Source organism: Natrix helvetica (assembly GCF_964273705.1).
Source record: "Natrix helvetica genome assembly, chromosome: 2".
In the NCBI taxonomy this organism is placed as follows: domain Eukaryota; kingdom Metazoa; phylum Chordata; class Lepidosauria; order Squamata; family Natricidae; genus Natrix; species Natrix helvetica.
This window is the reverse complement of record NC_138552.1, coordinates 17,648,068-17,663,954: the sequence shown is the minus strand read 5'-3', so window position 1 is coordinate 17,663,954 and position 15,887 is coordinate 17,648,068. Positions and strand designations below refer to the sequence as shown.

The 15,887-nt window shown below is 43.7% G+C and overlaps 1 protein-coding gene across 1 annotated transcript in view; it reads left to right on the top strand.

Annotated features, from left to right (window-relative positions):
* The window catches only part of CCBE1 (collagen and calcium binding EGF domains 1), a 214,626-nt gene that overhangs the window by 187,138 nt on the left and 11,601 nt on the right, over positions 1–15,887 (top strand). The window contains exons 6-7 of the mRNA XM_081944261.1: positions 10,678–10,784; positions 15,579–15,699. Of these exons, the coding sequence (XP_081800387.1) occupies positions 10,678–10,784; positions 15,579–15,699 (228 nt within the window). The remainder of the gene's footprint in view (positions 1–10,677; positions 10,785–15,578; positions 15,700–15,887) is intronic.

Below are 15,887 nucleotides of genomic sequence, written 5' to 3'. Positions count from 1 at the left end.
AAATAGACAAAATAATGCACGACCTTAAAATCATAAATCAAGCAAATATGCAGGTAATATTGGCTCATATAAAGTCCAAGTAGGGCGCCTTTGGCATTCAGCATTCTTCATTCTTGCTGGTTGCAATTTAGATGTTATAATCATTTTAAGTATGCTGACTAGGACCTCTACATGCAAAGCACGCTGTCTTGCCATTGAACTATTACCTTCTAATTTGTTTACCTGTTAAACTTTACTCTGATTCTGCTAGTCATAATAAGGAGCAAATACTACAATGAATAAAGAATCCTGTTGTTCTGCTTAGATCCTCTTTTGATAGGTTTCATTGATTGATAGGTTTCATTGATTGTTTGTTAACCCAGAGAGGTGGAGGAAGCGTAAACTCAGGGGTTTTTTAACAAAATGTTTTTTATCTGTTTTATCTGTTTTAGGGGGCTCCAGGGTGGGTGGGAGGGTTAATCAGGACAGGAGGGGGACCAGTGCCAGGCGAACAGGTGAGGTCAGGAGGGGAGTGAGCGGAGTGGGGGGGGAGGGAGAATGATATTCCAATAGAGGGTTGTCCTATTCCAACGGTCGTGGGGAGGGGTGGGTGCGAGGATGGAAGAAAATATTGTAGTCGGTTGGGAGACCGTAGCTGTTGGACATGCCCGGTCGCTTGTACCAACCCCCACAGTCTAGGTGGCCAGGACCTACAGAGCCAGGGCTTGAGGCTGATGCTTTGCAATGCAAGGTCCGTTGTCAACAAGGCCCCCCTCATTAATGAGTTGATCTCGGAGGGGGAGCTGGACCTTGCAGGGATAACGGAGACCTGGTTGGGCCACGAGGGTGGTTTACCCCTCGTGGAAATGTGCCCACCGGGCTACCGTGCATTTCATCAGCCGCAGGCCCTGGGTAAGGGTGGTGGGGTGGCGGTGATTATACGGGAGAGTCTGGAACCGAGGGAGTTCACTGTGCCACAGATATCCGGGTGTGAGTCCCTTGGTGTGAAATGGGGCCCAGGGAGGCAGCTGGGCTTGCTGATTGTATACCTGGCTCCTCGCTATGCATCAGCGGCCCTGCCTGAGCTCCTCAAGCTGATCGCAGAGACGGCGGTTGAGACCCCCAAACTTCTGGTTATGGGGGATTTCAACCTGCCGTCGACGGGTGAAGCATCTGAGGTGGCTCGGGAGTTCATGGCTTCCATGACAGCCATGGACCTGACCCAATTAATTCAGGGCCCCACACACGAGGGTGGCCACACACTGGACCTTGTTTTTGTCTCTGGACAGTGGACAAGTGATCTGGGAATAGGGGATTTGGTTATTACACCCCTGTCATGGTCAGATCACTCATCTCTCCGGCTCGACTTCCCTGGCGCTACCCCCCGCCGCGGGGAGGCGGAACCAGATTGTCCCAGATGGTTCCGCCCCAGGCGCCTGATGGAACCAGACAGGTTCCAGACGGAGCTTGGGCCACTTCCTGTAGCCCTGACCCGCTCCCGGATGGAGGACCTAGTGGCCGCATGGAATAGGGCGGCTGCCGGGGCCTTGGACCGGGTTGCGCCTTTGCGGCCTCTCCTGCGGCAACGAACCACCCTGGCTCCTTGGTTTACCGAGGAGCTAAGGGTGATGAAACGCCACAAGAGACGCCTAGAGAGCAGGTGGAGGTCCTCACGCTCCGAATCTGGCCGAACACAGGTAAGAGCCTATTTACGGACCTACCTTGTGGCACTAAGAGCGGCCAAACGTAGACATTGTGCCGCTCTCATTGCGTCCGCAGACAACCGCCCTGCCGCCCTGTTTCGGGTGACCTGCTCCCTCCTATCACAGAGGCCGCGGGAAGCCCCTTTGCAGGGTAGAGCAGAGGAGTTTGGGGAATATCTGCAGGACAAAATCGCTCAGATCCGGAGTGGATGGGCCCCCTTCAGTGGACCAGGGGAGACGTCAGAAGCGAATCTTGAGGGACCATGCTGGGAGGAGTTTGACTCTGTTGCCCCCGAGGATTTAGGCAGGTTACGTGGGCGACTGCGAGCCACTACATGTTTATTGGATCCGTGCCCCTCCTGGCTTGTACTGGCATCCTGGGAGGTTACACGAGGCTGGCTCCTGGGTCTAGTGAACGCTTCATTGGGTGAGGGGTCCTTACCGGCCGCCTTGAAAGAGGCGGTGGTGAGGCCCTTACTCAAGAAGCCTTCCCTGGACCCGGCGGAGCTAGCTAATTATCGTCCCGTCTCCAACCTTCCCTTCTTAGCGAAGGTTGTAGAGAGTGTGGTGGCACAACAGTTCCCACGTCACCTGGAGGAAACCGATTATCTAGACCCGCGCCAGTCCGGTTTCCGGCCCGGTCACTGCACGGAGACGGCCTTGGTCACGTTGGTGGATGATCTCTGGAGGGCCAGAGATATGGGTTGTTCCTCTATCCTGGTCCTATTAGACCTATCAGCGGCTTTTGATACCATCGACCATGGTATCCTATTGCGCCGGCTGGAGGGGGTGGGAGTAGGGGGCACCGTTTTGCGGTGGTTCTGCTCCTACCTCTCCAACCGGACGCAATGTGTGTTGGCAGGGGAGCAGAGGTCGACCCTGAGGTCGCTCACTTGTGGGGTGCCGCAGGGATCAGTCCTCTCACCCCTCCTGTTCAACACATACGTGAAGCCGCTAGGTGAGATCATCCGTGGTTTTGGGGTTGGATACCACCTGTACGCTGATGATACGCAGCTGTACATCTCCACCCCAAACCACCCCAACGAGGCCGTCGAAATGATGTCCCGGTGCTTGGAAGCCGTTCGGGTCTGGATGGGGGACAACAGACTCAAGCTCAACCCCTCCAAGACGGAGTGGCTGTGGCTACCGGCACTCCGGTTCAACCAGTGGACTCCATCGCTGGCCATAGGGGGCGAGCAACTGCCCCCCGTGGAGCGGGCGCGCAATCTGGGTGTCCTCCTAGATGCCCGGCTGTCGATGGATGACCATGTGGCAGCCGTGGCGAGGGGGGCGTTCCACCAGGTCCGCCTGGTGCGCCAATTGCGCCCCCTATTGGACCGGGACGCCCTACGCACAGTCACTCATGCGCTGGTGACGTCCCGTCTGGACTACTGCAACGCTCTCTACATGGGGCTCCCCTTGAGATGCACACGAAGACTACAGCTAGTTCAGAATGCGGCCACGCGGGCTATCATGGGGAGTACCAGGTACTCCCACATAACACCTCTCCTGCGCGAGCTGCACTGGCTACCTGTGGTTTTTCGGGTGCGTTTCAAGGTGTTGATTACCATCTTTAAAGCGCTCCATGGCACAGGACCTAGTTACCTGCGGGATCGCATCTTACCTCATACATCCCTGCGACCAATTCGCTCCCACAGGGAGGGACTCCTCCAGGTGCCGTCCACCAAGCAATGCCAACGGGCGGCGCCCAGGAGTAGAGCCTTCTCTGTGATGGGCCCAACCCTCTGGAACGACCTCCCCCCCTGATATCAGAACCACTACCGACCTCCGCTCCTTCCGACAGAAACTCAAGACCCACCTGTTCCAATTAGCTGGCCTAGCCCATTTATAGTCCCATTTTTACCTCCTGGCAAACATTTTATTCTGGGGTAGCTTTTTAGGGGTAGTTTTTAATGTATCTCTAATTTGAATTTTAATTATTATTGTACAGTTTATATGTTACCTCCTCCATCTATATTTATCTATATTTATCTATATCTGTATGTATTTATATTGTGTTTTAATATGACTGTACACCGCCCCGAGTCCCTTCTGGGAGAGGGCGCGGTTTATAAATTAAATAAAAGTTAAAGTTAAAAGTTAAAGGATAGGTCCCTATCCAGTAGTGGGATTCCAATTTTTTTACTACTGATTCTGTAGGCGTGGCTTGGTGGGCGTGGCAGGAGAAGGAGACTGCAAAATCTCCGTTCCCACCCCACTCTGGGCCAGCCAGATGTGGCATTTCTCCAAACGACTCAACATTTCCGCTACCAGTTCTCTAGAAACTGTCAGAACCTGCTGAATTTCACCCCTGCTCCGTACCCACCCCACTCCAGGGGAAAGATACTGCAAAATCCCCATTTCCTGCTGATCAGCTGGGACACAGGAGGCACAGAATAGATGGGGGCGGGGCCAGTCAGAGGTGGTATTTACAAGTTCTCCGAACTACTCAAAGTTTCCGCTACCGGTTCTCCAGAACTGGTCAGAACCTACTGAATACCACCTCTGTCCCCTATCGCGCCCCTCCTAGTTGGGTGAGCAATTACGATGGGCAACAAAACAATATAAAAAAACTTAAAACACAGATGAAAACATAACAATAGGAGGCATTAATAATTAATGATCTATAAAAATTGTGTGGTTTTGCATATTTATTTTATTCATCGTATTTGTGTAGTTGCCTATCTCACAAGAGATATTTGAGGTTGTGGACCTTTTTATCATGGACCTGAAAGCCAGCATAGTTGGGGAATTCCAAGAGTTGAAGTCCACCTGTCTTAAAGTTGCCAACCTGAAACTTTTAGTTCAGCTATAATAACATTAAAACCACCTCTCTTTAATTTTAAACAAACAACACCGATATGTAAAGTATCTTAAAATGCTAATAACCAACATATTTAAAAACCAGTATTCACAAAATATACTTAATTTCATCTGAGACATAGTAGATTACCAACAAAAGAGAATATTTGTAGTTCGGGGTTTGGCTGTGGGATCCGCTTGGAGCTCAGAGAGCACCAAGGACCCCATTTAGTAAATTATTAGATGTAAATAAAGTTATATTTTAAAAGCAACAATATTTCTCAAGTCAAGTCCAGTCTAATCTTCAAATAGGGATGCAGTGGCTCAGTGGCTAAGATGCTGAGCTTGTAGATCAGAAAGTTTGGCAGTTCAGCGGTTCGAATCCCTAGCGCCGCATAACAGTGAGCTCCCATTACTTATCCCAGCTTCTGCCAACTTAGCAGTTCAAAAGGACATAAAAAATGCAAGTAGAAAAACAGGGACCACCCTTGGTGGGAAGGTAACAGCATTCTGTTCGCCTTCAGTGTTTAGTCATGCCAGCCACATGACCACGGAGACGTCTTCGGACAGCACTGACTTTTCGGCTTTGAAATGGAGATGAGCACCGCCCCCTAGAGTCGGGAACGACTAGTACATATGTGCAAAGGGAACCTTTTTTAAATCTTCAAATACCAAAGTCAAAGAAAGACCAAGAAGTTTAAGGAGGAGCATGATGGCTAAATATCATTACCAATGAAACAAAAAGAAGCAAAAATTCTTTAAAAAGTTACATGGAGAAAAATCAGGTCCAAAGTTGTAAGCAGCTGAACAAGTCAGCGTAAGCTACAATGAGGGGCATTGATCTGTTTGAGGTCTGCTTCAAAACTGAAACATCTCCGGCATTTTTGTTCCCACTTCACCTTGAAGAAAAGACTTTAAGGACAGCATGATGAAATTCCTGTAGTTTTCAGCACAGTGCATCTTTTCATCCTTAATTGAATTTATTTGGTAGAAAGAAAAAAAGGTTGAAGGAAGTGACCTTGATTATGTGTCAGAACAATTGGCAACTCCAAATCTCAACCAACAAATGCACTGTCTTACACACTGGCAAAAAAAATCAGAACACCAAATACAAGCTGAGAGGATGACGCCCACTCTGTCAAGGACCTAAGAGTACTCATCTCAAATTATCTAAGCCCCAGAGCTCACTGTAACAGCATTGCCAAAAAAACATTAATAGTTGTCAACCTAACCTTGCGAAGCTGCTTCTCCGGTAACATTGCACTGCTAACTAGGGCATACAAAACCTTTGCTAAACCAATTCTCAAATACAGCTCGTCTGTCTGGAATCCGCACTGTATATCGGATATTAGTACAATCGAAAGAGTCCAGAGGTATTTCACCAGAAGAGTCCTCCACTCCTCTGCTCGCAACAGAATACCTTATGCCACCAGGGTTGAAATTTTGCCCTTGGAGAACCTAGAACTACGCCACCTACAGTCTGACCTAAGCATAGGACACAAAATTATCTGCTACAATGCCCTACCTGTCAACGACTACTTCTGCTTCAAACACAATAATACAGGAGCAAACAATAGATACAAACTCAAGGTAAACCGCTCCAGTCTCGATTGCAGAAAATACAACTTCAGCAACAGAATAGTCAATGCCTGGAATGCACTACCTGACTCTGTTGTTACATCCCCAAGCCCCCATAATTTTAACCTAAGACTGTCTAATGTTGACCTCACCCCATTCCTAAGAAGTCCGTAAAGGGGGCGTGCATAAGTGCACCAGCATGCCTACCGTCCCTGTTCTACTGTCTCCATTTATTCGTACTCATTTACTGTGTTCATATTTATACAGTATTTATACCTGTTTTCTTTTACATGTTTGACAAAATAAATAAATATGTGTTTATATTTATACCTATCTTTTACATGTTTGACAAAATAAATAAATGTATGCATGCATGCATGAATACATACATACATACATACATACATACATACATACATACATACATACATACATACATAGGACAAGAAACATCAACTGGATCTTCTATGAACTGAGGCAGTTTGGTCATAAAATATTCACATAGAAGCACATCAGGGTTAGAAACCAGGAATAAGCTGAGGCAGCACACATGGAATAAAGTGAATAAAACAAAACGATTAACTGTTAATCGTTTGTAGCTGGAATTTCAGACCAGCACATGGTTAGTACAAAAATATAATTCCCTCCAGTTGATAATTCTTGTTTGGAACACTCTAGTTTGAGTACCACCTAGTGGTAGATCTAAGTATCTACCTTTTAGGAAACTATAAACAGTTTGCATTATTGATAGCCTATTAAGAACATCTACCTATTGTAATCTTACTCCATTCAGGCAGAACCCACAATAAATTCATGTTTATAGCATTAAGGCTGTTTGCCTCTCATGGGCTTCAGAAGTATTTTCAACTTTTGCAGAGCAAGAAACATCTTTGTGACATTTGGGACTCTTACTTCCATATTACCCAGATAATAAAGCACAACTAATCATCAAATGAAGGCACAGTGTAGCTAATACAAGACAGATGGCAAATTTAATCACCTCCCATGAGCAAGAATGCATTACAAACTACTTTCGGGCAGCAACTGCCAAAAATAATGAGACAAGATTTAGGTTTCAAGGCTTAGGATGTGTAATTTATTGCCCTTCACCAAACAGAATTCACTTAGCAGCCTCGGCAACCTGGGTCCATCAGCTTCCTAACTAGAATGGAGCTACAGGTTAACATCAAAGGATGCAACTTCTTATGACATCACACAAATTTTCACAGGCTCCCTTGGGAGAGGCAAGAAGGACCGATGATGAAGTACGTGTGGTGACATCACTGTGCAAATATTATGATTTATTTAATTTAATCAGAGCTTGAGATGCAAATGTGCCGTGGTGGTATTAAGACAATTAAGCCAGTGGTGGTATTAAGACTGTAAAAATATTATGGACATTTCTTTTTTGTGTCATCACATTAGACAACACTGCAGATAGTATTTACCCATTAAGTCACATTTTAGTCTGACTTACTATATTTACTGTATCATCCAAACCAAGATTCAATTCAATTCAGTTTATTACAGTATAGACCAGAGACCAGAACAAATAAAAACATTCAGTAAATATACAATTTAAAAATTCTAGCATAAAATAATAAATAACAACTAAAATCTATGACAAAATCCACTCTGACAATTATACATGGTCTAACTATACTAAAATTACAATCCATAAACTGTGTGGCCAATTTGTCAGTTTAATACTGAAAGGAAAAGAGCATTGCAAAGGGTTTGCCACATTTGTTGTATAAAATAGCTTTGGTGGATTAGACACATATTTCCGACAAATTCCCAGTGCTGCTGCGCAGAATCTAGCTACCTGTACTGTAGTTATGGACTGTTCATCCTTAAGCAGCCACTGAAGATAAGCAGTGATATGCAAGATTGTGGATAAAACAACGCAAGTAACAACTGTGATTCTTCTTCACTATTAGGTCTTCCGAACTCTACACTAGCATGTCATACAAGCTCAAACTAATGGTTAACATATAGTGAAACACCCACTATTCCTTGAGGAAAAGAACGTGGCATTCTACAGAGGAACCATTAAATAGAAATATTTCCCCCAGTAAGATCTGTTCTGATCTAGCCTGGTCTATTATCTGAGCAGAAACTTTGCTTTCAGGAAAAGAAGAGAAAATAATTTTGCTGATCTATAATGTCAGCTTCTTATATTGTCAGAATAATAATTGTAGTTATCACATCAGAGATGGCATATCTTAAAAGTTAAAAAGCTACTCTATAATTCAGGTGGCTTCTTTTCCACTCTTCTATAAAGTGTGCTGTAGAATTGTATCCCTAAAATCTCAGTGCTCGGTTTTACTGAGATTTTGCAAATGGTCATTATGCATGGAAGTTTAGAAACATGTTGGTTATGTTGGTCAATAGCCTATCTCTCTAGGAAACCATGTTGGAGAGGAGGACAAATGCCTGTCGTCCTACAGTCCCGTGTCTTCAACTGGTACCTTCTAAATGTGCTGGGCTTATAGCAATAGCACTTAAACTTATATACTGCTCCATAGTATTTTACAGCACTCTCCTGAATGTTTTAAAATGTCATCATATTGCCCCCTACAATCTGGGTCCTCATTTTATTGATCTCAGAAGGATGGAAGGTTGAGTCAACCTTGAGCCAGTGAGAATTGAACTACTGGCAGTGAGCAGTGAATTAACCTGTAATACTGCATTCTCACCACTGTGCCACCACAACTCATTATAACTTCCAGATTCCCAGGTACTGACACTTAATTGGGATTAAGATGCCATTAACTCAAGGTTATTGGAGAGAGAGCAGCTGGCCTGAAATTGATTGAAGGATCTATCTGGATCTTGTATTGAGCCTATATAGGAAGATGGTATATTTTTCCATTACTACATTCACAAACTATTGTTTTAAATGCATTGATCACGGAGCCAGAACTCAACATCTGTAAAACGTCAGCTTTTATCTTTTCTAAGAATCAAGTTTCTAATCCTTTCAATTTAAGGAAACTGATTTTAAAGCATAAAAGCAATTCTGAGTTGGAAAAAGGTAAGAAGTGAAGCAAGAGTTCAAACCATCAGAGATAAGATTTCCTTTTCCCTCCTACCCTGTCATGATTTTTTAAAAAACAAAATATGAAAATGACGTGTTCATTTATGGGGTTTATATATTTACCTTTTTGCCACTAGATGCAAAATACAGTGGATGTTGTCAATAATTATAGTTCACATTTGACAGATTCCATCAGCAATTCATCTGTATTTCTTTTTAATAGTTAATGCATCATATATTTCCACTTTATCTCCTGTTTCCCTGAAAATAAGACCTCCCCAGATAATAAACCCAATCTGGCTTTTGCGCGCATTTGCTAAAATAAGCCCTCCCCTGAAAATAAGGCCAAGTGCTTATTTCAGGAGTCAAAAGAAAATAAAACCCTGTCTTATTTTCGGGGAAACATGGTATTGTTATGTCATTGCAGTAGAATGCATCCAAACATATATAAACAGTAATTAGCACAGTTGCTGAAGATGCATAAGTTCTGGGAGGACAAGGCAGAACAAAAAAATTACTCTTGTAAGAAAAAATGTTTTATCTTTATCTGGTTTGGTAACAGATTGCCATGTAAGAATTATTAAGAAAAACCGATGATGTATCAAACTCAGATATCTTGGGAAAAAAGCTTAAGCATTTTTATATCAGTCTGCAAGAAAACCACGAAGCCTTGATATTTTACCATTTTTCATACTCTCAATAATATGAATTTCTTCATACTGGAAAGAATTAGGAAGTAACAAATAGAAAGAAAAAGCTTCATTTTATATTAAATCCTTATTTCTTTATTCATTCATTTATTTTTGTAAGGCTTTTGAAATCTTAAATATAACTTTCTGAGCATTACACAGTTGTGCCAAATCATTTAAACAACATTATAAGTAGTTAGCACAATTGCTGAAGATGCATAAGTTATGGGGAGGGAGAACAAAAACATGTTATTTTAGGACAGAAAGTGCTTAGTCTATTTATGTTTTTTCCACATTAGAAAGGACTTGATACATACATAATGTCAGATTGATTGTAGAATTCCCTTTTTACTTTCAACCATTGCCCTGTATCTACTCCAGAAGTCTCACTTGCACATTGGTGGCAGTAAGCCTTACATTTGTGCAAACTTCAGGCAGTTCTCCTTGCACAGGTTACCGTGTCGCAATTTTTGGTATCTGAAATTTGCCCTCTTAATGGGAGCTGATAAATCACACTGAATCTTTCGCATTTTACATTTTTACAATAAAGACTTAGATAAAAGTGGAGAAGTACACCCTTCCCCCCCCCTTTAAGATATAAAAGGAGTTTTCTAAGAGGCATTAAGAGCTGCTAACTGGAAACAGCTGCTACTAAGACTTTTTGCAGCTCTCCAGGCATTCGTTAGGATTCACGGAAAAAGCTGTTAAAACACAGGGCACCCCTTCTTCTCACGGAATGATCAAGGAGGAACTTTTTAAAAAGTACCTCTCTGCACAGCTTCCTTTGGCATTTTCCTGCCCTCATCTTAGTCTTATCTCTATTCAGAAAAGAAGAAAAAGATTGTACTGAAATACCCTCCTTCCCTCCCACTTTCTTTTTTTAAAGCAGGCTTTTCTGAGAAGGTGGACAATGTGGTGAAACCAGGGGCTTGTTGTGCCTCCTGCCGAGAATTCCACCAGATCAAACAGGCGGTCCTGCAACTGAAACAGAAGGTACATTTACTCAATGCATCCCTTCTGCCCCAAATGTTGAAATTGTAGGTGTTGAATAAGGGGAGTAATTGGCAGGTGAATTTAATTGCTTGAATGGCTTGTGGGATTCAGTATGTTTTTTGGGAGATACATCATCCATTTTAGAATAGAATAGAATAAGTTGGAAGGGACCTTGGAGGTCTTCTAGTCCAACCCTCTGCTCATGCAAGAAACCCTATATCAATGATGGCTAACCTTTTCCGGACCAAGTACCTAAAGTGCTCAAACGCGTGCGAACGCATCTGAACCCCCAAACTGCAATGTTCACGGCCCCCATGCATGCACCCTGCACTTGTGCCTGCGCAGCCCCTGCACACATGCATGCCCCCCGCAAGCGCCCCAACCTCCGTGCATGCAGACATGCCCCCACACATGCCCCCATCCCCCGGCAGAGACCCAAAGACCAGCGAGAGGCGCATGCATGGTGGAGCGGAACTGGGCTGAGCATCTCCTGATTATAAGCCAGCCATTCTCTCTGAGCCCAATTAATTCACACAACATTCGTATGGAAACATCAGAGGAGTTTCCCACACTGTATATTGGCTGAACTTCCAATATGAAAAATGGGATAAAAATACAAAAATAAATAAGAGCGTATTGACATTTATCTCTTGCAGGGAAATATTACTTTAAACCTCCTAATATAAGGACAAGCTGAAAGTCTGAAAATTAAAACTCTGAGCATGGCATTTAGCAACAAGTGGCGATGTTAGCCTAGCAAGGTAGACCAGGCAAGAAGTATAGATAGTCCTCGACTTATGACCACAATTGAGCCCTGAATTTCTGTTGTTCTGTGAAACATTTGTTAAGTAAGTTTTGCCTCATTTTATGACCTTTCTTGCCACCGTTCTTAAGTGGATCACTGCAGCAGATAAGTTAGTAACGTGGTTTTTTAAGTGAATCTGGCTTCCCTATTGATTTTGCTTGTCAGAGGTTCGCCAAAGGTGATCACGTGACCTTGGGACGCAGCAACGGTCGTAAGTATGAACCAGTTGCCAAGCCTGACTTTTGATCACGTGATCATGGGGCTGCAATAAAGGTCGCAACGGTCATAAGTCACTTTTTCCAGTGTCATTGCAACTTTGAACGGTCACTCAATGAACTGTTGTAAATTGAGGACTACCTGTGCAACCAGGATTACTACCTCTGTCTTTATAGTAAAATTAAATTAACAGAATCTTGCAAATCTCATCTCTCTCTCGAAAATTAAGGAAGATCCCTTTTGAGAGATGGTTTTGCCACCCTTCCTCTTTCAGATCCAAATTTCATTTATCAGACTGTCGTCTTGACCAGGGGTCTCCAACCTTCGCAACGTTAAGCCTGGCGAACTTCAATCCCAGAATTCCCCAGCCAGCTGGCTGGGGAATTCTGGGAGTTGAAGTTCCCCAGGCTTAAAGTTGCCAAGGTTGGAGACAGAGGTGAGTTGCTACCGGTTTGCACAAACCAGTAGTGGAAATTGGAACTGGGTCACTGAACTGGTAGGGATGGCAGGCTGTCCACACCCCCTAACCACTTCCCCGCTCGCTGCTGCCATTGCTGGCTTGGTTTGTAATCATTTTTTCACGTTCTGCGCATGCGCAGAACAATTTACACTCAACTGCGCATGTGCACGCAGCGCACGCAAAGCAAACCAGCAACAACCCACCCCTGATTGGAGACCCCTGATCTGGACTGTGGCTCTTCCTCCCATTCCCCAAGGCCATTCCCACATGCCAATACATGTAAAAAGTGAGACTGAACACAAATTCCAAGTACTGAACTCACAAAGAAAGTTTTGAGAGTTTTACCCTGTCTTTTCACTTTCCCCCAAATTCCTAAGATGCTTGTTGTGGGGAATTCTGGGGGGAAAACATGACAGTCTTGACAGACCTCACAAAAAATGTGCGAAAGCAGCATTCCAATGTCGCTTCCAGGACATTATTGGATGGCAGAGAAAATTGCATCTAGCAACCCCTCGGGTAGTAAAAGGAAACGTTGGCTCCATTAGTGATAGGATTGTTCTGGTGGTTTATAGTAACAACTTGAAGGTTATTATAAATTCCAGTTGTGGAAGGCAGCAATGGCAGACAGTTATAAATTGGACCATTTTTAAAAACCAAACCTAGGATTGGATGTGCTTTCCAAATTGCAATCTGAGTTTACAGTATGTGATGGCAAGATTCAAACATCTTGAAGAATACCGTGCATGAATTGATCCTAAATTATCCTCTGGAATTCTCTGCATTGGTTGGGATTTGGGGCAGCCATGCCAGAAAAGCTTTCCTGGATGTAGATATTTTTCAGAAATTTCTAGTTTAATCTTCTACTCTATCCCCTTGACAGAATTGCAAAACTAGTCAGAATGCTTTTGCCAAAGGAAATAAATCACAGACTGTCTAGGCATACAAACAATCCCATGTGTGCAAATACTCAGTGTGCGTATGTGCTTACTCAGATACAAGCAAGTATGCATTTAATTAAAAGAAAGTCCTAGACTGGACCTAGCCAGGCCATCTCCAAGCCAAGTTGGCAATTATTTCTGCATGGAACCTCTTCAAAATTACAACATAACATGTAGGTTTCAGCAAGGGTTAGGATTCATCTCCGTGACTGTTGCCCCTCTGGATAGGGTTCTGTACAAGTATTTACATTCTTGTGGGGAAAAGATTCGTGCATGAAGTAAGGCTGAGGTCATTTTCAACTTGCGATTCCAAGACTGAATCAAGACAGTGGAATGGAATAGAAATGAATTCAGTGTGTGTTAGCATCTGGTGAGGGCAATAAGAAGGCTCCACTTCAAAAGCAGACACGTGTTGAAATCCAGAAGAAGTCAGGGGTTCTTCCAGAAGAGAGTGGCAAGGGAGCACGTTCGCAAGTGGGAGAAGCAACCCATGTGATCTGGACTTCAAAATCAGGTTGCCATAGCAAGCTGGCCTCTTTAATAGAAACATTCAATGCTATCTTAGATACACCATTAAAATGCTCCAACTTCCTACCTGAGAAAGAAGCGGTTTTCTCAGTGTTCAAAGTCTGACTTCTAGAAGTGAAAAGTCTTCTTTGGCTCATCAATAGACCACAGTTCTTGAATTGAGGTTGCTCCAAGAACAATCATGAGTCAAGATCACAATTGTGAATCAAGATCCCATGAAGTGTTAATACCACTTCATAATACCTTGGTAAGGCCATACTTGAAATACTGCATCCAGTTTTGTTCGCCATGATGTAAAAAAGATGTTGAGACTCTAGAACAGTGGTTCTCAACCTTCCCAATGCCGCGACCCTTTTATACAGTTCCTCATGTTGTGGTGACCCCCCAACCATAAAATTGGTGTCTCGATTCCTAAGACCATCGAAAATATGTGTTTTTCGATGGTCTTAGGCGACCTCTGTGAAAGGGTCGTTCGACCCCCAAAGGAGTCCCGACCCACAGGTTGAGAACCACTGCTCTAGAAAGAGTGCAGAGAAGAGCAACAAAAATGATTAGGGGACTGGAGGTCAAAACATATGAAGAACGGTTGCAGGAACTGGGTATGTCTAGTTTAATGAAAAGAAGGACTAGGGAAGACATGATAGCAAAGTTCTGATATCTCAGGGATCGCCACAAAGAAGAGAGAGTCAAATATTCCCCAAAGCACCTGAAGGTAGGACAAGAAGCAATGGACAAAAACTAATCAAGGAGAGAAACAACTTAGAACTAAGGAGAAATTTCCTGACAGTTAGAACAATTAATCATTGGAACAACTTGCCTCCAGAAGTTGTGAAAGCTCCAACACTCGAAGTTTTTAAGAAGATGTTGGATAACCATTTGTCTGAAGTGGTGTAGGGTTTCCTGCCTAAGCAGGGGGTTGGACTAGAAGACCTCCAAGGTCCCTTCCAACTCTCTTCTTCTAGTCTATTCTAAATATGAGTCCTTCATCAAGCAGTTCAGGCCAGTGCAAGCAGGTATCTAACTTCAGATCCCAGTAATCCCTCCAGCCCATATCACCAATGTTAAGGAACTGTGTATGTGGTCTTTCAGAATATTTGCAGCTTGGGCTTTCAGTCCTGATGAGAGACTTGGGTAATACCATAGCTGTAGATCCTAACGAACTGCTTGTATACACAGTGTGCGTATGAGGCAGCACCTGAATCGGACTTTGCCCTTCATTCTAAATCCTACTTTCTTTTTTCGGCATTCAGATCCATCAATACATTTAATCCTTCAGTGTGTCAGACTGGACATCAACCGTTTTGTCCCCTTTGCAAACAGTTAGATCACAGTTCTGACTGCGATCATAAGAGTGCCGGCGTCCTCTAGTTTCAAGGCAAAGTAGTAGTCTAGCTGAGGCCTCCCATGTAGCAGAGTTTTCAGGGTGGGGGGAAGAGCTACACTATGCTAAGCGACATGGCAGAAATCAAATCTACTCTTCTGACTTTGGTCCTCAGATGCAATTTGAATCTGAACATAGTAAGTATAGGCTATCGTTTGTCTTGGTTTTTTAAATTACATTTACGTGATACCTTCAGGTTATGCAAGACAGTAAACATGGAGGTTATCTCATTTTGTTCGGTAAAAGGAGGAAGGCTGGGAAACAGACGGTGCTTCCTATCACAGCCTGCCATGCTTTCCACTCTATCATTTTGAGGCTTCCAAACTTAGAGTTATGGGCAAGGTAGTTGAGTCCTGCATTGAATTGAAGAACTTACACAACTGCTTGATGAAGTCAGTCACTCACTCAACTAGATGAAGTTGAATAGGCAAGTGGCTTCTAGCCTATGACCCTTCTTTTATTGCAGGTTGCTTGGCTACCAAATAATGCTGTTGATCTTAACAAGCCAATCACAGGAGAAAAAGTACTTGCATCCAATGCTTACATACCTGGCCCTCCTGGACAGCCAGGGGATCGGGGTCCTCCAGGTAAGGCAATAAAATAGTTCCTACATTTAAAAATATCGTAAAAATAAAGTTGTATATATTGCATCTGTATCCCTCCTCAGACAAGAAACATGGATCGGGAGCAGACATTAATTTTTCTTAAGGTATTGTTAGGGTCATTTTGTCAGGCTTGCTCCATCTAATGATTTCTTCATCTTATGAGCTGTCCA